The sequence below is a fragment of the Cydia fagiglandana genome, chromosome 11 (genome assembly GCF_963556715.1).
Source record: "Cydia fagiglandana chromosome 11, ilCydFagi1.1, whole genome shotgun sequence".
Taxonomy (NCBI): Eukaryota; Metazoa; Arthropoda; class Insecta; order Lepidoptera; family Tortricidae; genus Cydia; species Cydia fagiglandana.
The window spans coordinates 12,185,513-12,208,367 of record NC_085942.1 but is presented as its reverse complement, the minus strand read 5'-3'; the positions used below and the strand labels follow the sequence as shown (position 1 = coordinate 12,208,367).

General features: G+C 36.0%; 2 protein-coding genes across 2 annotated transcripts; both read right to left on the bottom strand.

The window, feature by feature from the left end:
* Window positions 1-230: 230 nt before the first annotated feature.
* LOC134668559 (uncharacterized) lies at window positions 231-1,853 on the bottom strand. The gene has a single exon (XM_063526007.1). The coding sequence runs from the start codon at window positions 1,708-1,710 to the stop codon at window positions 613-615; it is 1,098 nt and encodes a 365-aa protein (XP_063382077.1). The 5' UTR covers window positions 1,711-1,853; the 3' UTR covers window positions 231-612.
* A 2,283-nt stretch (window positions 1,854-4,136) lies between these two features.
* LOC134669007 (methanethiol oxidase) lies at window positions 4,137-22,657 on the bottom strand. The gene is made up of 11 exons (XM_063526526.1): window positions 22,504-22,657; window positions 16,908-17,059; window positions 12,371-12,556; window positions 10,563-10,722; window positions 10,337-10,445; window positions 10,046-10,243; window positions 9,434-9,531; window positions 8,911-9,095; window positions 6,784-6,933; window positions 5,167-5,285; window positions 4,137-4,402 (listed from the first exon to the last, which is right to left on the bottom strand). The coding sequence occupies exons 1-11, from the start codon at window positions 22,511-22,513 to the stop codon at window positions 4,354-4,356; spliced, it is 1,416 nt and encodes a 471-aa protein (XP_063382596.1). The 5' UTR covers window positions 22,514-22,657; the 3' UTR covers window positions 4,137-4,353.
* Between the last annotated feature and the right edge of the window lie 198 nt (window positions 22,658-22,855).

The window sequence follows — 22,855 nt, the reverse complement described above, 5'->3', positions numbered from 1 at the left end:
GTCCTAGTAAAATCTAATTTCCATGGACACACTAATTCCCGTGCCCTGACCAAAATTTTAAATTTAAATAACTTTTATAGTTTTATGAATATTTTTATCCCATAAGAAAACTAATATTTATTATATTTTTTATCAAATTCTCAGCATATTTTTTTTTGTGTAATGTTGGTATTTCAAAATTCCATGGAAATTAGACAAAATTGCTCGTTTGGTGAAATTGACCCATAACGGCACTCCCATTTATAAGTGCCCTAATAATGTTATCAAAGCAAGGTGACGGCACTGCTACAGTTCCAAATGTGTTGTATAATACTACTTTATCAGGTACATTAAATCCCAATATCATCGTATCGTTATTGATGGAGATAAAGTTGTTGATTTTCCAATTCGGTATTTCAGGTTCAATCTTATCTCCTAAACTAAGATCTTTACTTTTGATTACTTTCATCACAGCGTCACAACGCTCGTTGAAGGTTTTTTTCAACCACTGTTCTTGTATTTTTAGCATTTTAACAATGGAGCTATTAACTTTAACCGTCACATTCACAGAATCTATTCTTTTATAGATCGCTTTACTGATTTCGTCACATCCAGTAAAGTTACAATAATCATTTACCCATATAATCGGAACGTCAACGTCACGTCAACGTCAGCAATTTCATTAGCTTCTAAAACGCTGCTAGCCCATATTGATAAGCATAGTTGTTTGTACTTAAGAACAAGTGACAGCAATTCTTTGACACTTCTAAAAGCTTCTATTAACACAACTTGCTCTGACCCCTGCCGAATATAACATCCAGCATAATTTATTAAAAATAATTTATCACCATATCTAAATGAATTCGAGCATTTTTGTACTATTTCTTGCATATCTAGTCCGGGTTCCTCATGACGTAATTTGCATTTCCAATCTAAAATAGTCTTAAATTCTTCAAAAACATTTTCTTGAACGAGGAGACGTGTAAGCGGTAGCGGATGTAACTCAGCATTTAGAAAATCATCAACAGCAGAATCCAAGTCAGATTGTTCGGTAATAATCCCAGTAATTTCGGACAATAGACTGTTGAATAGATTTGGATATACTTTGTTATCATCCATCAAATTGTTCAGTTGTTCTATTAGTATTAATCGTACGTTCCATCCAACTTCACGACACACTTCGGTAAAGAGATGACACACCACAGCGGTTTGTGGCGTCGACAAAATAATTGGGTCTTCACAAGTTTTGAATATTTGAGCTATAAAACCAAGTATCAGCATAGGCGTGTTGTCGGTCATGGTAATAACTCCTTCTTCAATGTAAGCCGCTTTCCAATCTGCACTAGCATGAAGCAAGTTTTTCATAATCAAATTTATACTGTGTTGCGTGTTCTCAATTGGGATACGCCGGATCAACCATTCAAGTTGGCAGAACAAGTCGGATCTTTGTTTAATTCCAGTAGCCAACTTTTTTAATTTTTCAGTGATATTTGTCCATGACTCTGTAGTTGATAACGTTGAAGTACCCGGTAGCAGGAATGAAGATGAATCTGCACATTCTATATTGTTCGAATAAGAATCAACCTTACATATTGTTTTTTCCGGCTCAAAGTATAAGCTACGAAATGAACCTTCTTTTGTCTTTATGTATTCTACTGCTAACTTTGTGCTCATAGGTATTTCATCAAATTTAAGATTTTCGAACACCGTAGTTAATTTCACTTTACCCATTTTAACTCACTTTATTAGTTCACAAACAATATTACAATTAAACAGAAACAACAAAACACTTTAGCTTTGTGAAATAAACTGACAACGCTTGTGATAACATTGGGGTTCGATTCGTTATCAAAAAGTTTATCTCTTGACTGGCATAATACTCATAAATGATAATAATTTCAAATGAGCTCGGTTCATGTTGACATTTTTGAAGTTATCGTACTTATTGTAACTTTCAACCAATTTTATCGTTTTCTCTTCAGATAGGTACTTTATGTATTTATGTAGGTAAGTAAGTACCTATCTAAGAATCATGGAGATAATACAATAAAATATTTCGTCATAAAGTATTGCCTACGATAACACCTTTTAAATATTTAAGGTGCGGCTACGAACGTAACTAATTTTTTCAAAGAAATTGACAGTGACAGCGCTGGCGTCTACCCGGGTAGCTGTAATTTCGCAACATTAATGTAGCTGAAGTTGCCATCCGAAATTCACCTTTACGCAACAGTAACGCTACTGCCAGCACAATTCGAAATGTAACCTTAAGTAAGATGTATTTGATGTAGTAGTGACGGGACATCTAACGTACCTACACCTATGTACCTACCTATATCACTTCTAACAAAATCAAGACCCGACTATAAATTGAATAGGTACTTATTTAAATTCTTATTGCTAAGCGTATACTAGGCAGCAGTAACGAGTACCTTCTAATGCCGCCTGGACATTTTCTGGACCCTTTTTAAGCCGCTTTCATTATCTTGAAAGCAATCTTTATTTTGTTCAATTCCAATCGATTCAAGTGTTAAGATTGGAACTGGGTTTTAACTTTTTCGGCTATAAACCTTTCGTAATGGTTTTTTTAAGCTTTAAATGCAATCGGAGACTTCTGTATTCAGATAGAATTAGGTAATACATTTTATTTCTATTAATACCTATTTTAAAAGTACGGCAGTTATTTTAAAATGTTATTTTAGTTTAATTGGTTGAGTTTCCTATCATCCTAAGAATACGTTTTTATTACATGTTTAAAATTAATAAGTTTCGCAGTGGTTCCAACACTAAATTGTGTTCAAGATGAAATAAATCCTCCAAAGGTAAACAAACGGATTTCTGTATCTCGAATAAGGTTCCACACATCACTTTTACTGCACTTCTATAAAATAAATAACCAACTTTATCTGGTGGCTGTACCCTGGAGTGCAGTTTGGGATCTTTTAAACCAACTTTTGCAGCAGTTAATGTTTCTTGTATTGAAAAGTTTTCAGATCCGTTGATTTATTGATTTATTATCTTCTCCTTAACAAAGTAAGTAGTACCTCTAATGAAGGTGATAAAAGAACATTCACTGAACACTATGTTTAATATAAGTAAACAAATTATTGTAACATATTTGTGGACTTCCCATAGCCTAAAATAAGATTTTTTTTTAATATTTTGGTATGGAAGTTGCTTTGAATGTTAAGAATGGACTTGAAGACCAGCTAATATAATAATATGAGAGGTTCTTTGTTATCAAAGATGAATAGAACGTCTGGGCAAATCACAAAGAACTAGACTGCTATAGTCTAGACGGTGGGTCTTCGTTTTTTGCCAATATAAGTAAGTATAGGTGACTATAGTTACGTACATACATATATGTACTCTTATTACTTATACATAGTGAAAAACGGCACAACTAAGTGTACTTTTTAAGACGCCTTTTACAATTATCAACCCAACTTAAGTACCTACCTAGGCCAAATGGAGTACGTTCATTTATATTTCGCCCCTTTAAGAGACTAGATTTTTTATAAGTTAGATTAGTACAAATGCTTGCCGCGTTTTTAAATAGGTGTTTCTTCTTACTTTCCCGTGCTACTTCCGACTCAGTGTGGTTGGGGGTTCAGACCTACTATTGTCTATAGACTCCTAGGTACCAATGAGTTTTTCGACATTTCTGTACAAAATATTACTTGAAATATTTTCCGTTAGCTCTCTGACAAATTTTTGAACTATTTTGAGAAAATCGGACTAATGTAACTATGTAGTAGTGTTTCCTTTGAGGCGAAATTTCATACTTTTCGAATCAATTTGTGGCAATAAATAGGCAGGATTGGAAAAAGAAGGATGTGTATGCTTTCAAATCTCTGAGAATATAGTGTATAAATTATATATTAGGAACTCGACAATCAACACCTAAATTCACAGCATTAATACTGAACAGTTTTGAGCAAAGCGAACTAACTGGATTCGTACAATAATTAGATAGAAAGTTGTTAATTCGACCAGCGCGCCGCTGGACTATTCTGTCCCTTGTTGCCAAAATTTTGGACGTAATTGAAAGCTGAATGTGTTGGCTACATCCAAACTTTTAGTGTGAACTCAAACTGGAAATTATTTAACCTCATCCGCTATTTTTATTAGTACATATGAAAATTTAAAAACATAAATACCAAACGGTGATTTATTTTTTAACGATTATGACCAATTACATCTCGGATGAAGGAAAAACGAAGAAGTTTTTTGTCTGAAATAAGGTAGTTTTTATACACATAAATCTTTTATCACAAAGCTAGAGAGTACATGTGAATATAAGCCAGGTAAAAAGAGTACATTGTAATATTTAACCTAAAGATATTTGAAATATCGTAAAATATAACAATTTTATTAACTATCAGCGAGCCAAATGTCTGAAGTGCAGTCCCCTCCTGGATACCTGTAAAAAGGAAATTGATTCAAACGCTGTATTGTATAAAAGGGGAGACTTTCGTATCAAGCAGTTATGTATATACGAGTAATATGTAGGTAGTATCTATCATATCCTGATGTAAGTCATATACAGCGATCCTATAACTTCTTATATGAATATGTTAACAGTAGGGTTAAAAATGGCATTTCGTCACTACGGAGAGCGCCCCTGATTGATGGTTGAGTTTGATGGTTTTTGAGGGTACCGTGCTCGAAGGATGTCAACCGGAATATGCAACTATCGCTAAACTTTACTATGTCGTTAGTCCATAATTATGTTTGTTTTTATAACGGTTTATATGTTTGTTTTTTTTTATAATGCGGATTTTTATAGCCGCTATAAGAACAAACAGGTGAAGTCCGGCTAAGCTAACTTTGCGCCTACTTAAACATAACAAAGTGAGTTAGGGTCATTATAAAGGTCATATTTTCATAGACATTTGACATTAATTATGACATTGCCACACTTTTCATTACAAATGCCTTACAGAGTTAGCTTGGCCCGACTCTAATGTTTAGTTTTACGACCCGATCCGAACAGTGATTATAAGAAGTCACAGCGGTACAATACCGATCTGTCAGTGTCAAAAGTGACGTTTTCCGGTTGAAGAAAAGTTACCTTTGACACTTAAATATCGTACGATACCGATATTTAAGTGTCAAAGGTAACTTTTCTAGCGCTGTGACTTCTTGAAAGGATTATTTGAATCGGGCCGATATTTTTTTTCTGACCTCATTTCATGTGGCAAGACTGGCCCGTTGGGTTCTTGTCCGAAGTCAATCAAGAAGTTGGGGTCCAGAGTCATGCCTCCGTTTTCGGTATCAATGTCCAGTTTCACGATCCAGCCGCCCTGTAACAAACATGCTTTACTAACGGCCCGAATCGGGAAATGAATTAGAGATTAACTAGATATGAAATAGTAAAGATATGTGACGTTCCACGGCAAAAGGTACCTTATGGCGACTGGCGCCGTGATTCGGGAAATGAATTAGCGATTCACTAGATATGAAATAGTAAAGATATGTGACGTTCCACGGCAAAAAGTACCTTATGGCGGCTGGCGCTTACGTCGCATAGCGCCGCAATAATATTGGAGCGGCGTTAATAATAGCGTAAGCGCTATCCGCCATAAGGTACCCGTGGAACGTCACATATGTTTACTATATTCGTATCTAACTAGTTAAACTCTAATTCATTTCCCGAATCGCGCCGTAAGTATTTTAAGTAACAATTAAAACTGATGTCTTAGTTTTTATGGCATTGTTCATAAACACCCTACAAGCCTGAATTAGCAATTAATCGTTTGTCTTAATCTGTCATTTTGACTTATGTATGTGTAAGAGAGGGATAAAACGTAAATTAAGTAATTGAGCCTTGTAAATTTTGTGAATAAGAATAAGGCTAGAGTTTTAATAGACGGTACAGCTACCCATTTCTGTTTTCTCTTGGGCTTGGGAATTTGTTTTAAGATATTTAATACATTATATGCAATATATAATAAATAAAACTCCCTAATGTCCAAAATAACAACTAAACTTGAATATTATCTTGGAAATACCACGCGCCCCTCACATAGTCGAAGTAATGCGAAATTTAATAAAGGCCAAGCAGTCTTTTTGGAGAAAATTCAGGGCATTTCCATGAAATAAAATGGAAGGGGCATTATTAATAATATTGCCAAGAGACATTATACAAAACTATTAACAAGAGACATATACTAAAGATTAGTGGTATCTATCTAAATATTATAGATTTATATAAATATCTACTATTTGTACTCTTTAAGGTACAGTGATTAAGGTAATTTCATTTCATTTCCATTGCCCCGGCTGAATATTGGAGCGGCGTTAATGATAGCGTAAGCGCCAGCCGCCATAAGGTACCTTTTGCCGTGGAACGTCACATATCTTTACTATTTCATATCTAGTGAATCCCTAATTCATTTCCCGAATCGCGCCGTCTGCAGAAGTATAGTAGTAGGTTCCAAATCACACATTTTATGAAGCAAAATTTTGAAGTCAATTAAGACTAGTAGTCGTGGTAGTTGAGATTAGGTACGCCGTTATAGTATACCGTATAAAGTATCCTATAAGAATCGATGTAATTGCGCCAACTTGCGAAAGGTTCTTCACTATCACTATACACCTTATAAAACAAAGTCCCCCGCCGCTTCTGTCTGTTTGTGTATGTGTATGTTCGCGATAAACTCAAAAACTACTGAACGGTTTTTCATTGGGTTTTCACCTTATTAATAGAGTGATTCTTAAGAAAGGTTTAGGTGTATATTTTGTTTGTTTTAAATGAATTTCAAGTGTGTAAAATAAAACAAAAATAATTAAATCTGATACCTCTTCACTGGTTTTCGGGTAGAACTGTTTATCCCACGGCGAGAAAAGCGAGCACGACACATAAAGTCTCTTGCCGTCGAGAGATAGCTGTAGCATCTGTGGGCTGCCCTGCAGTGTCTTGCCTTTCACCGTCACTTGCTTATACGGGCCCTAGAAACAATAGTTAAAGTAATTTTAATAGAGACCTCACACTTAGCGTCTTTTGAGCGTCGGCTTCTAGCAAGCACTATGAAAAATGGCGTCGCTGCGTCGTTGCGTCGAGCAGCAGCCATAAAATTGGGTAGACGCGCGCGCTCGGAAGACGCTAGTGTGGGGTGGCCCTTAACACCGTTAAATTTGTCGAATAAAGTTACTTGAAAGGTATTGTTTACATAATATTTACAATGCAAACGATGTTTTCTATTGCACACCTCAATAAAAGAAAACGGTACAAATCGCAAACTTAAAAGTAAAGGCAACATCTGTCACTCACTCACTCTTATCACTAAAGACAAAAAGCGATCACTTTCCACGTAGGTATGTCTTCCAAAAAACATTTTTTTTGTAATTTATAACGATTTTATTTCCTGAACAAAAGCAGACTTTTTGTCCTGATTCTGGAGTACAGTATGAAACAAGTTGCTTTTGACTACTTATATTTTCGTGTACATTATTTGTTTTGCGCAATCACAACCGAAAAACAGAGGAACAACAGAACAAAGTAATTTACGAAACAATACGAGAGCAGCGACGCAGAATACAACGAATGACGTGGCACTATGAAATACTGTAAAGTCATGTGGCCCTCTCAACGAATGTTATACATATAATCGTTTATTGCACGTCATATACCTACAGGTTACCACTTATACCTAAAGTGGGTACAAATTAGGATATTAATATATATTATAGTTATCATCATCATCGTTCTTAAGAGCCTAGCTCTTGTCGGTGGAGTATTCGCCATTCCGTTCTCTTCTCTGCTACTGTTTTGAGTTCCTGATACGTCACTACATTAATTTTCTCTTTGGCCTGGTCAATATATGCACGTCTCGGTCTTCCTCTGCCTCTCTGTTCTTCTATTCTGCCTTCAATGATAGACTTTATGTAATTATCGTGACGTATCAGGTGCCCCAACATGTTTCCCCTTCTGTTTTCAATTGTTTTTAGCAGAGATCTCTTCTCACCTACCAAATTTAATACTTCCGTATTTGTTTTCCTCTCTTTCCAGCTTATTCCTTCCATTCTTCTCCATGTCCACATTTCAAAAGCGCTCAATCTGTCTCTATCACGCTGGGTTAATGTCCACGTCTCGCTTGCATATAACGCTATACTCCAGACGTAGGTCTTGATAAATCGCTTTCTGATGTTTCGGGATATCTTTGCTTTAAGCAGGTGTTTCTTGGCGTTGAAAGCTTTTTTAGCCATGGCTATGCGTGTGATGATATCCGAAGTGCATCTGGAGTCGCATGTTATAATGCTTCCTAAGTATTTAAAACTTTTTACTTGCTCAATTACTGTATTTCTGATTTGAATAGGGTCTATTTTGTTATTGTGCTTAGATGTTATTAATGTTTTTGTTTTATTGATGTTGATCTTAAGTCCAAATTCTGTAAATATGTGGTCCATTTCCGTTACAAGCTGTTCTAGTTCTATAGAATTTTCTGCTATTGCTGCTATGTCATCTGCAAACCTAACGAAATAAAACTTTTCTCCGTTAATTTTGACACCCCCCTTTCCTATTATAGTTATAGTTGTCTTAAATAATTTAAACATCCTTAAAGTCGATCGCATTTGGAAAAATGCAGACAAATAAAATTGAAAATTTATTTGATTCCATGCATAAATAAAAAGAAAATGGCGCCGAGAATGCAATCTACATATAGTCTGTGCGGGAAGAGAAGAGTCGTTCTTCTCTTTGCAATTAACAGACTCCAATAGCTTTAACTGACTTTCTTCATTCAAAAACTACTGTTATATACGACTCCTGCTCGGTAAGGCTTGGGACTTTTAAGACATGATTATGAATGATAAATAATATTTTATTGTCTTTTGAATTTTAAAGTTTGTTTGCCTCACGCGAACCCTAAAACTGTAGCAACGCCTAAGATCCGACTTAATGAAACCCGTCTCTTAACATTTTTTTACCTTATTATCCTTATCTTCAACAACAGTTAAGTTATTACTAGCAATCTGTCCTCCCAAAAAGACCTGGCCGGTCAGCTTTGGATTTTCCGGATCCGACACGTCATACTGACGTACGTCTCCGTGCAGCCAGCACGTGAAGTATAAGTACTTGTCATCCAATGACAGCAGGATGTCGGTCATCAATCCTGAGGGGAAAAAGTTTATAAAAGTGTCAGACCCATTTACCGGCAAAAGTTTTGCTGACTCTGAGGAAAAATTAATAAGTTAGAGTTGGACCAAAAATAGTCTGTAGCGGATTTGATAGCCCACGCAGTGCAAGTGTCATTTTTACATCATAATTTCATAGAAGTTTGACGTTTTAAATAACAATTTCACTGCGTGGGCTATCAAATCCGCTGCAGACTATTCATGGTCTGACTCTAGGTAGTTTTAAAACATTTCTGGTTTTACTAGTACTTTTTTATATTGAATGTAGCAAATAAATGACGGTACCAGTAATTGCGACAGTAAGGAGAATCGTTACCGTTAAGCTCGGTTTCTACGCCATCTTGCAATACTTTTTTTGCTGGCACATCAATGATTTTATCAGCTCTCCACTTTCCATCGGAGGTCTTTTTGAACCTGAAAAGAGTTTAAAGTTAAAGGGTGTAAGGCTTTTTTTGGTTTGCCGCGTCCGATTCCTAATTGAGAAAGTTTTGCTGGTTTCACTTTGGTCACTACATTACTGACTGCTTTGAAACTGTGTAACCAAATGTTCTCATTTGCTAGCTGTAAATATGTAGAAAATAACAAGTATAAAAAAAAACGTTAGGTGAGTGTGTATTTAATTATCGTCACGCTCACGATATGACATAATATAACGCTTGTCTTTTGTTATTATACGACCGAAATAATAATTTTATCGAATGTACCGCAAGCATACAATTATTTGTAACTAGAACTACCCATTACGATATCATAAAATATAATGCATCCATTAGTCTCCCGCGATAAGCGAGACGATACAATGTCGGCTATTTGACATTTTTATTATATTGGTTAAAATACTCGTAAATACGAGTATACCTGTTACAAAAGGTAAAAAGACAAAGGCATGTATCTAATATTCAGCCTTCAATCCTTACAAATCTCTTACCTGAAAACGTTAGCCTCGACGCCGCATCCGACAAATCCCAATGCGGCTTTAGGATCATGGAGAAATCTGACCTCAAGGGGAGCCGTGCCCTCCTTGCCCAGATCTATGACTTGTTGCAACTCTCGAGTTGACCACTTGTACATATTTAAGGATGAGCCGTATCTCTTCGGATTGGCCACGTCATCAGGGTGGAAACCACTTTAATACGAAAATGATTTTATTTAGAATATATCATCAGGAGAAAACAAAGTATAACGTATAAAATAAAGGAAGTAATTTAAAAAATCTTACGTTTTAAAATATTTGGGCGTACCCCATTCCGTAGATATCATAGCATCGTGGTAAGGCTGATACCAAAAATCATAACCGAACTGCGCAGTTTTTCCTTTTGTCCACGTCCCTAAAAATAACGCAAAATGTCAAGAGGTAGGTTAGGGAGAAAGGAGCGTGCGGCGTAATCTATTGAATAATCTCTCCCCTCCGTCAAAACGGGCCAAAGGCACGTCCACGCATTCACCTGTCACTTTCAAAGTCTGCGAGTCGATGAGAAGGAAATCCCCTTTCCCGTTTTCGTCTTTATCGCCCATCGTTGAGATCATGATTTCGCCAGATGCTAGGCAGTGCGTCGTGTGAGGGAAACTGCAGTTGAATGACCTCATCTCCGAGCCGTCAATTACCTGGTAACGAGATAAAGGGGCTATGAACACTCGATAAAGAAACGGAGGTGAGAATATTAAGCAGTTTGGACAAACATTGTTTCTCCTAATGGAAAATAAAATGAGTCGCCGGTTGCTCGTGAACTCGTAACCCTCGTAACACTCGTGCTTGGAAACTTTATCTTTAAAAGTAAGTACCGTGGTTTTTAGAAAATTAATTTATCATTATACAATTATTAGGTTGAGCCTTGTTATTTTTTTATAGGTATTTAGAAATACCTATCGACTTGAATATATAAATCGTATGTTCAAACTGGCGGAAAAGTGTGTGAAAAGGATAACGCAAGGTTTAACAGCCAATATAACGAGTTCGCGAACTGTCTGGCGCGAGTTGGAATGTTTGAAGTTTGGCGACAGATTCGGGATGGGGTTCGGAGCTAGTTGCGCGAAATTTCACTTCCGAACTATGTGACGCCCTCGGCAATTATGGAGTTGGGTGATGATGGATAAAGTAATATGGGAAATGTTTCTATGGCCGACAAGGCGTTGATAATTAGCAGCCAATGACTCAAGCGGACTTTTCCATTCCCCATTGTGTATTTTACTAGGTAGTATGAGAAAAGATAATTTAATATTTTATGAAGTTATCCCTAGTATTATTAGAAGTTATATCAGTGAAATTTTGTGAAGTAAATTAGCTAGAACAAGGTGGTTTCTATGTGTGCTTATGATTCAAGCATTACCTAATCGTAAGGTATTTTATATGTTTCTTGCAAATAACAATGAATCAACAAAAAACATGGCGATTATCGTTCTTGGACCCAATAGGTACAGGCGTTGTCAGAATCTGATACTATATTGCCCTTGGCTTGAAGAGGAAATAATTTGCACAAGTGCTTAAAAATGCAGTTTTATGGCTAAAAGTTTGAAACATAATAGCGTCAGTCACGGACACACGCTCAATCTTGTGCTTCGTCGTAAAAGAGAACTTTTTTATCACTGCATCGGGAAAAGTTTTTAAATATGGCTTTTATAAATTTTTCAAAGCAATAACAAAGTCGTTATTTGAAGACTCTTCAAATAATGATCTTTTTATTGTTTTGAATATTTTGTTGTTTCAAAACTTATACAATTAAAATTGTACAATGTAAGTTGCTGTTGTTGTACGGATACACGCGTGTCATCTTGCACTAAAACGTTGTTAGGTAATAAAAATGTTAAATATTTAAATAATTAAAAATTATCAAGATTTCTCGCACAAAGATTGGCCATAGCAATCCAGCGAGGGAACGCTGCCTGCGTGATGGGCACCCTACCAAGGGTGCAAAATTTTGATAGAGTCAGACCGTGAAAAGTCTGCAGCGATTTTGATAGCCCACGCAGAGCGTCATTTTAAACGTCAAACTTCTATCAAATTATGCCGTATAAATAACACGCTGCGTGGTGGGCTATCAAAAGCGCTGCAGGCCGCGTAGCCAAAATGCCAATCGCTTACGCTCCGTAGCGATCGAAACACAACTGTCTCTGTCGCACTAATATGGAAGAGTGATAGAGAGACACAAAGCGTTTCGCTGTCGAAGCGATAGCGATTGTAACCTTGGCTAGGCCAGCAGACTTTTCTTGGTGCGACTCTGGGTATTTTTAGTTTTATATAAAAAAATAATTGTACCTTATGCATCTTCGGCTTGCGCGGATCAGTGCCTACATCTACCACGTACACATTGCTGGAGACCAGCGCAGGCAGGATCAGCAAGTCCCGCTTCAAGTTAGCGTTGTCATGGCAACTCGAGCATACATTCCACCCGCTGTGGTGTAGCTCGTCACCAACATGGCCGGTGTACGTGCGATGGATTACCTAAAAAAACACAATTTGTTTTTTCGATTCTTAGGGCTCATTTAGACGATGCGGGAACTCGCATACTAGTTTCATTACATTGCGGGTTTTGATCAGTCGGTTGAATTGGACGTAACTAAATGTCCGCAATATAACTAAAATCGCATGCGAGTACTCGCGCCGTCTATTTAAATCAGCCCTTATTCGTTAATATAAATTTCTTATAGGTATTAAAATGGGACAATGGAGCCAGCCAAGATTCCCTGCGAGATCGAATAACAAATGAATTGGTCCGATATTGAGTAAAGTATAAATATCCTTGATTTCTCTCCCGTCTGTCAGACGGTTCCCAGAATAAATTATGTGAAAACGGCCAGTTTATAGCCGATGGTGGCCGATATGGAAAGGCTGAGGGCAACCAACTACTGGAATATGTGGATTAAAATACTTAGAAAGATCTTGGGAGTCTGTAAACGATTCTAGTCTACATTACATGTAGATTTTATTTCGGCTGTTTTAAACGCCATAATGCAAATTATATTTTCCTTTCAGCTAACTTAAGAACGTGACCGTATTCACATGCTTATTCTCTGCTCAATAATAAAACAACTTGCTTATTTCCTGTATGTACGAAAACTTCGAATCGAACCAATCGATACCAAAATAAAGGTTCAATTTATACTTCAGCATGGTAAATGTAATTTGCATTGCCCAGTTAAGCATAATGACACGCTCTTGGTTCGGATGAGGAGCGCAAACAGCGCATGCAATGGCTTTATACCCCCAGTCATTCTCGCAATGTGTGCTGAAAATGTTTCCTCTATTCTTTATTGAGATCGGGCCTGGAATATTTATTGGCTGAAAATTTATGGAAATAATAAACACTGTAAAGTCTGCACAGACTCTAGCATAGTTATTATTTACCTTAAAGGTGGAAAGGTGGTATAGTCCAAAAGTATATTTAAATAATTCTTAAAAAATACACCTAAGTATAGCCTTTTTTGTTTGCGCGCAAGTGTAAGAAAATGTGCATTTTAAATTGAATTAACAGGTCACATGTGTTAAAAAGGAGTGTGTCCATTACATAATTTTTTAAATACATATTTCAAGTGAAACCAATTTCGTTCCAATAACTTGGCACGTATTGGTTATTTACCTACTCTTGACTAACTCCACTATTAGAATCGCAGAGCCCATAGGCTGCGGTAGCCGCTTAACATCATTTATTCACGTCAAGATTGTCTTTTACTGCCTTGGTCTAAAAAAAAACCGCTTCTTCTGTCATCTTCTTTCATGTCACATAAAGTTTGACTCACGTTAGACCGGACCTTGTCCGGGCCGGAGCTTCCGGAGCTTCGTTATCTAAGGAAAGCATCACGTGATCATCTGTCATAGAATAAGCCCCGGAAGCTCCGGCCCGGACACCGGTCGGCCCGGTCTAACGTGAGTCATCCTTAATTCTAATACTTACACATAAATTGGCCCCACAAAGCCCACGGAAACATTCATAAAACTACAAAATTACCGAAACGTATCTCTTAATCCCCACAACAAATCTCGGACGGATATATTACATTCCGTTTGTTAATTTACTTCCCGGCCCGTATTGCAGCAAACTATACAGTAATACCTACCAGCTGAAGCCTGGAATCCTCCAGGATTACCTCGACGTTATTGCCCCGGTGCGACATCGCTCTGAACTAAATGTCCCCTTACGTTCACCAAACGGTTAACTAGATAGTTGACCGAAAACAGGGTGTTTTAGGCAATAAACTTGAATTGAAATAGATTATATGTTACGCCCAGCTGCAAATCGCAATGACCAATTTATGAATGAATTCCATTTATAATGTGCCCATGCAATTTTGCAGCTCACCTACCCAAGTCTGAAGTACCTTTGACAGTAAAACTAAAACAAACATGAATCTAAACTTCAAGTCCTTCAAGATCTTTGAAACTAAGTCTAACAAAAGTTATTTATTTACTGTCTACTGTCAAGTTGTTTTATTTACGAATGCGAGAATACGAAGAATAATCCTGACAGTGAATGATCTCAGAGATTTACTCGTGCGTACTCGTGGACATGCCACAATAATTTTGTGCCTTATTTATTTCTCCGCTAAATCGAAGATTCGATAGGAGGGAAAATAATGTTTCAGATAAGTAACGCAAATTATGAAACTACAACGCAGCGCAGATTTGATAGGTCTGTAGAGAAAACATGAAAATTTTCAGTCAAAAGTCAAAATCATATTTCATTAGATTATACTTTCAATATTATTACGTAGATGAAATTTTGAAACGCAAAACTCATTACTACCTAGCTATTCTTATTCTTACACACAAACCTTACGTCATAATAAATACAAGAGGTATAGGAACTTTCTTTGTCCCGTAGATAAACTTTTTTTTCCTTATACCTCTGATTATTGTTTTTTTCTTTCGGTTAGATGAAAGAATACCTACGTTTAAATAATAACGAGAGGCTTTGCTCTAATTAAAGATGACTGTAATACAGGATAATTACAGAATTCATTGGCGTGTTTTTAGGCCTTTTATTTTATTCTAGTCAACGACGCGCTTAATTAACATTCAAAATATCAACTTTTTCCCCCACTAATTATTTATTTCAGGGCTTTAACTACTAAATATATAATGTACTAAATTAACAAAAAGTTACTACGACTCCTCTTTTCAACAAGCTTAGGTAATTACTTTATACCTAAATTTTGAATGTATTATGTATTAACTTGTTAACATTTATTCCTTTGAATTTCTGTACCTATATGTAGAAAGTTAATTTCTATTCCTTTTTATAGGTGACTGCAGGATAGTTATGTTGAATGAACCTTAGAGCATTTAATAACTGGAGCCGCCTTTAAGAGCTTACCCGAAAGCCTTGCACAATTGTGCAAACTTTTGTATGGACTGACATGGCTATTTGTACGTACCTACGTAGAAATCATGTAGAAATAGCAATACATTTGACGTCCCCTCCCCCGCAAAAATCGGCAGACTGTTTTGTACAGAAAATGACAGCTATGACGTCTCCAGTTAGGTACTAAATGCTCTAAGGAATGAACGAAAGTGTAGATGTGAACCTTGAAGAAACTTTTTAGTAAATCTTACAATTTAACTGTTGAACCTATTGCTGCCGGTACGGTAAAACTGATTTCAAAATTCCGCATGACAATAATTACATGATATTAGTATTCTCGGTATTATTTTATTTTACAAAATCAGTCTCAAAACGGGGAGTTCCCGGTTCTTGTCATACAGTTTCCGTCCCAGGCATTCCCATTGATGTGTTTTGATGTGTTTTGTGCACATGAATTCAACTCTGGTACTGATAAGTACCATATTTACCACAGGAAATTAATTCCGATGGCTGTTACGCGTGATAGGGCACTATTCTAGGACACAAATGGACGGAATGCGTGCTGAGCATGTTTTATGCATGTCCTATGAATCATACGTGATGAAACAATTGTGTTTCACGCTCATTATGAGACTATTCATGTGTGGCTTTATCCTTTAATCCGTGCACAATTCTACTGCATACAATACGTAATATATTTCAAGTCTATTCTGCCTTAGTACTTTTGTAAAAGTCAGAAACACTCGCAAATAAATTAATATAACTTTTTCAAAGGTTAAAAAAGTTTAATAACCTTATGTCTTACGTTCAACGCGTTTTTTGAATAAAAAATGGCTGTGACATACAGAAAGGCGGACGGACTAAAACCCAAAATAATATAACGCAAATTATATGTCAGTCTGCTGAACATGACACAATTCATGAGTATCTCAAAGAAAATCAATTTGGCTGGAAAGATTTAGGTTATTCACAAATAAACGTATTCCAAATAAAAGGTTTTCCAAATAAGTACTTTTTTTTATTTCCGCTATCTTCTTTATTGTTTTTTTAATGTGTAATGTGTGATTGCAATAAACATTATGAATTAAAATTTTATTACTTCTCTTTCAAAAAGTAACGATTTAGATTTAGGCAATGAATTTCATTTCTAGGTCATTTGAAAATTATTATAAAACTGCTCAAAATCTCATAATATTATTGTCAATGTGACTTGTACAACATGGCTTACAATTATGCAATTATCAACATGATTGCCTTTAGGTAATATCAGGCGTGACTCACTCCACGATTTCGTCGCTTTGCAACAGGTAGCTACAAATACATCCGTCCCACACCAATTTTGGTGGCTAGCCATAAGCCGCGCGTGGCGCTGTCGCCATCTAGCGGTCATATCTGTCCTAATCGTAACAGACGCGTTTTGTTAGAGAGTGAATCTTCTGTACCTAGTAATATTTTTTTATATAATATATATTATAATATAAAAAAAATACAAACCTGGCTATACGTAGGCGACTTAGGATCGACGTCGACGGTGGCCAAGTAGTCCTCTTTAGTCTTGTCTGGTTGCACACACACTACATACAGAAGTTCCTCTCGCGGCCCACTTCTGAAGGCCTCCAGTGGCGACGAGTAACCGGGACCTTTGCCTTTAAAAAGTTAATTTTATGATGTAATGTGCCTCTACATTTAATCAATTGTTTTTTTTTATTTTGTATCTTTTTACTGAGGTTTGCAAATTAAGAGTATTCTATCTATCTATCTATCTATCTATCTACCTATTTAGATTAATGTCAAATTTTGTAAAAAATCGACACATAAGCCTGCAGCGCCTAGATAGTAAATAAGCATTTTGATTTTCTCCAGGACGAAAGTGCACGGCATTCCACTATAACGCCCCATACAAAATCACTCTCTTACACAAAAAATCTCGTTGCGAAAACAGCTACCTTAATCCATACTTTAATTAACTTAGTGCTGCGTTATTGGAAGTCAAAATGATCATTGCGATGAAGTAGGAAGGGGAGCGAGAGTCAGAGGGAGTCAAGGTATAAAAATATGAATAAAATTAGGCGACTATGGAAATCTTATACTAAATAGATTGTAAAATAAGGCATTATTTAAATACCTATGTAAGATAGGATTACTTACAAATAATTAGAGCAAAATAATAAATGGCTGTACATTTTTGGAATATTATTAATGAAAGAGAATATTCTGAAAATATGACCATTAACCTGAATTCCAGCTGATATGTGCGCTTAAAATAAAAATGATGCGTTGTTATCACCCGGAATGAAACCATCAATCATTTTACCACGTCGCAAAATACCTTTTCGGTTAATTAGGGGAACGTAGGGATATTTGGTAAACAAACAATGTGCCATTGATGGAATTACAGCGACAAAGGAGTAATTTATGTGCAGGGTACCTGACGCGATTAGTGAACCTGGCATGTGTTCCCATCGGACGCACAAATGGGGACAGATCAAGTTTTCATCCATCCGAACCAGGATAATTTAACCTCTAGGTTCTTTACAACTATGCTTAGTTGGAGAACGCACTTATACTAGTTCGCTTGGAACTAAGAATCACCCGTGCTCGTTAAGCAATTAGAATGACACCCCTGTGGCACCCCTCACTGCGCACCCTTGTTTATGCAATGGGGAAAATAAATGTTTGGATGCCTATCGACTATTTATTGAGACTGACAGTTCTTTTTATGAGAAAATAATGCAATCATCGACGAAAATTGAGTTTATTTTACCTAGCCCTGTAGGCCTAGCACATGATTGGCGCGACAGTATCTCGCGGCGAGATAGACTACACGTTTTTTTCAAACTATATTAATAAAAGAGGGACGGGTAGTCTATCTCGCCGCGAGATACTGTCGCGCCAATCATGTGCTAGCCCGGCAGGATTGAGAGAGAAAAAATAGTTATTTGTACAACAAGAGATCAAAGTTTGATATTTCTTCGAGTGCTTATTTTGAGTCCCGTGTAAGCGAAAGATTCTATAATAATCTAATTTAGAATCTTGAGTGTAGAATCTAATTTAGAATCTTGAGCGTAGTAAGGGATTCAAAAGCGCACGAGATGTAAATAACTTTGATCTCGTGTAGTACACAAAATTTTTCACCCTAAGCAGTGAGAACATACCTAGTGGGACTGAGTGAGACAAAATGACTCAGTGAGCAAAATCGCATTTTGCTCACTGTTTTTAAGAAGCAAAGTACCCTTGTTCGAGCTGCTTAGGTGAAAAAGAAATTGTTATGATTTTGTAGCCGTGTAAAATGCGTATTAAGATATTTTTTGTTCTAGACACGTAAGAGTTATAAAATAAGCAGGATTTCATTCATTTCGTTTCGCTAATTCTAAATATCCGTTGGTAACTGGAATCCTAGTTCCTTTATTTATACTTATGAAATTGACCTAGATAACACAGAAGGGGTTGTTATACTTAAGTTTTTTTATCTAGTCATTATTGTTTTGTACCTATAACTCCACAGACGTCTACAGAGTGCTGATATTATGCATGCCTACTCAAATGATTAAAAAATAAATATAACAAATAGGTAGTTATGTTTTCACTATTATATTTAGTTATGCGATTATTTTTCTGTGCGTATTTTTGACCATTTGTCATAAAAAAGGAAACTCTTATACCTGCAAATCTTCATAGACAATAGGCAATTTCATGGAATGCTCCTAAAATAGGTTTTAGGTTAGCTAAAGTTCTCTTAAGCTTCTAAATCTAAGAATATAATACTCACTAGGTTCTAAATACTCACTTAGATAAATATTTGCTCGTTTAATGTTTACCTACCAGAAATTCTAAATACGATTTGGAAATAATCGATATTAAACTTTCGTGAGACATATTTTAAATTGTTTATACGACCACGGTTTCACTCACTTGAATTTTTAGTCGCCAATAAAACAACATGTCAACAAATAGTGACTAAAATTTCAAGTGAGTGAAACCGTGGTCGTATAAACAATTTACGATTTGGAAATGCTGAAAAAGCGCCATTACTTGTATTTTCACGCAAATATCAAGTAAAAATACGTTTCATTTTTGCCCTCAAAGCCAGTATTCAGTATTCATTTCCCCCGGGCTGTATTACAAAACCTCCACTTTCAAAGGTTCACTACAAAAATTCTTACATGGAAAATATTGTTAACTTCGTCTTTGAGCATTCATAATGAAAAAAAAAGTTTTTCTTTATTAACCGACTTCCATTTCATACAAGGAGGAGGTTCTGTATTCGGTTGTGGCTATTTTTTTTTTTTTTCTATGTACGTTCACCGATTACTCCGACATCCGTGGTCCGATTTGAGTAATTCTTTTTTTGTTTGAAAGGAGCTACCTCCGAGTTGGTCCCATTTTAATTTGGTTCTGTTCTGATGATGGAATCCATGAGGAATTGAGGGAACTCCTCAATTTTTAAAGGCACATGCATGGTGATTTGGGTGTTTTCTTAAGCAACTCGAGCATTTTCTCCCGAAAACCACCACTTTGATGAAGTAGACCTGATGATGATGATTGTTTTGATGATAATGATGATGATTTTTTGAAATGTAGTATGTTCAGCGATTACTCCGGCACCTGTGATCCGATTTGAGTAATTCTTTTTTTGTTTGGAAGGAGTTACCTCCAAGGTGTTTCCGTATTATTTTTGGTTCTGGTCTGATGATGGAATCCATGAGGAATTGAGGGAACTCCTCAGTTTTTAAAGGCACGTGTAAAGTGATTTCGGTGTTTTCTAAAGTAACTCGAGCATTTGCTTCCGAAAACCGCCAATTTGATGTAGTGCAAGTGTAGCCCTACCACGAGTTTGACATTGACATATTCGCTAAGTTAGCGACGCTAACGTCTTCGTAACTTACTTTTTATGCATCTCGCTCGCATTAATATGCCAGTACGAGCGAGATGCAAAGAAAGTAAGTTACACACACGCTAGCGAATAAATCAATGTCAAACTCTTGGTAAGCTGGTAAGGCTACTGATCGGGGGTTAGGGTTAGGAGTTAAAGGGGTCGGGGAATGGCGGTTGAAGGGCTGCTGGTTCAGGGTCGAGGGGTTGATGGATCAGGGGTTGATGCGCTGTGAGGTAGAGTTATCGGGGGGTTGAGGGATTGGGTCAGTGGCGGGGCGGAGGATGGATTTAGTGTAGTGACAGGAATTATAATTTCCCAGACGGACTCGAGAAAATTCCTGATTACATATTTATTAAAGTAGCGCATTTAATGTTAATCATGATGTTGTTTTTCATTCATGCGTCGCGCTCTTAACAATGCATTAAAACTAAAAATGGAAAAATAAAAACTTTTTACAAAAAAAAGAAAACCGACTTCAAAAAGGATGAAATAAAATATTATCCTTTTTAAGTCTATGCGTTACCAACTGATATGTTTGAAGTCGGTGCCAAGCCAAGTAGTAACAATACCCGTCAAAAATAATCAGCTTTATGACTATAAATCCCATTAGAACTGTACTAATAACTATTATAAATGTGTAAGTAATTCTGTCTGCCTCTTTGTCGCCTTTTCATGGCTAAACAACTGAACCGATTTAGGTGAAATTTGGCAACAAGGTAAATTCTTTGAATTGTTTTATATTTTGAAATGTAGTCCTCTGAATAAGGGACGGGAAATAACTCAGTCCCAATCCCACGCTTGCGTGCCGACAAACATGGTACGGACTGTGCCAAGAAGGTTTGATCGTGTGTTCAGGTACAGTCGACGTCAAAGATATGTTTACACTTTTGCACCTTACTCCTTTGTAATAAGACGAAAAGTGTAAACATACTTTTAACGTTGACTGTACCTACAAAAAGTACGTTTATTGTCGTCGTGTAAGGCAATCCAACGTACATACTTATTGAATCGTACCAAAATCATGGTAGGTATGCTTCATAAGTTGGCTTGGCACCGACTTCAAACATATCAGTTGGTAACGCATAGACTTAAAAAGGATAATATTTTATTTCATCCTTTTTGAAGTCGGTTTTCTTTTTTTTGTAAAAAGTTTTTTCTGAACTGAGATTAAAAACGTTTTGTATCTTTTGAAGTCTTGTGAGGTCGCAAGCGATTAATTATTTTATTTCTAGGATCATCTTTCGTATAGGTACATTAAATACTAATGAAAAATGTATAAATTGCGTGTGCTAAATATTCGTGACACTCATGATCATATTAAAAATACCGTAAATATTTTATTTTAGATTTTCTTTGCTGAATTACTGCTTCTCTTAAATTTAGCTGACATTTATCCCCACTAAGACTTTTTCCCGTTCGTTTATTATACTTGTCGGAATGTCCGACCCACTGGATTGCCGTAACAAATGCCTTCTGGCATTAAGTCCGCCAATTTTACACTTCATTTATTGTCCAATAAAGTTTAAATAAATAAGTAAATAAAACAAAATAAGAATGCAATGTTTACCTTGCTAAATTGTACTGAATGAATACAACCTGCAGTTAAATTATTTTAATGTGGTTTCCGTAAATATGTATTTAATGAAATGTTTTTTTAAAGTCGACATGTTCTTATTTAGCAATGCAATATAAAATAGAAATAAACAATTGTAAACTGTGTCAATGCACATATAGGTATTATTTAATCCCAAGTAGTAAAACAGGAAGGATTCATAATTTTTTCCAGTTTCTTATTTCGACAGACTGATTGATAAGTTACCTACTTATAAACAAAGTAAGAATGTTTTAACATTCTACAGTTTGAATACATTTAAATATATCACTCTTCGCATTATTAACACTTCATTAGTATTCTAATCACTTTAGCATTTCATACTAGTCTACGTCTCAATCGGCTTATCCATCAAGTACATAGGTACATAACTATTTTAATTATATAGTTGGTACATATATATTTAACAAACAAATGAAATGCAATAGTTTATAGTTTGTTTTAATATGTAACTAAATATTATTGTAACTTCGGTGCTAGCTTCTATTCGTACCGGTAGTTGTCATTTAATTAGCCTAACCTCAAACCTTACATATTACTTTAAATTTTGCTCACTATAAGCAATTTTGAATAATTATTGTAAAAATTTAAAGTGTACTTACAGCACGACATTATCACTGGATTTATTTTCACAAATAACACAGAAAAGTTTGTTTTGAAGATGATAACGTACAATCGAACACCTACAGCGCTGATAAACTCACTTTGAATGATCAAGTAAACACTGCTAGAACGAGTATTCAGATATTCCTGTCCTTTTCCAACTCGCTCTATTAGCATAGGCACTGTTAGCGTTACTGGTCAAACAACTTTGCTTGTTGACGTTTGAATAAAAAGCATTCCTAAAAATAAATGTACAAACTGATTTATTACAATGTAAGTGAAAGGAGAGAATTTGATCATTTTTGAAAAAAAATATTTAATTAAAAGCCGGTTTATAATTTACATTTTGTT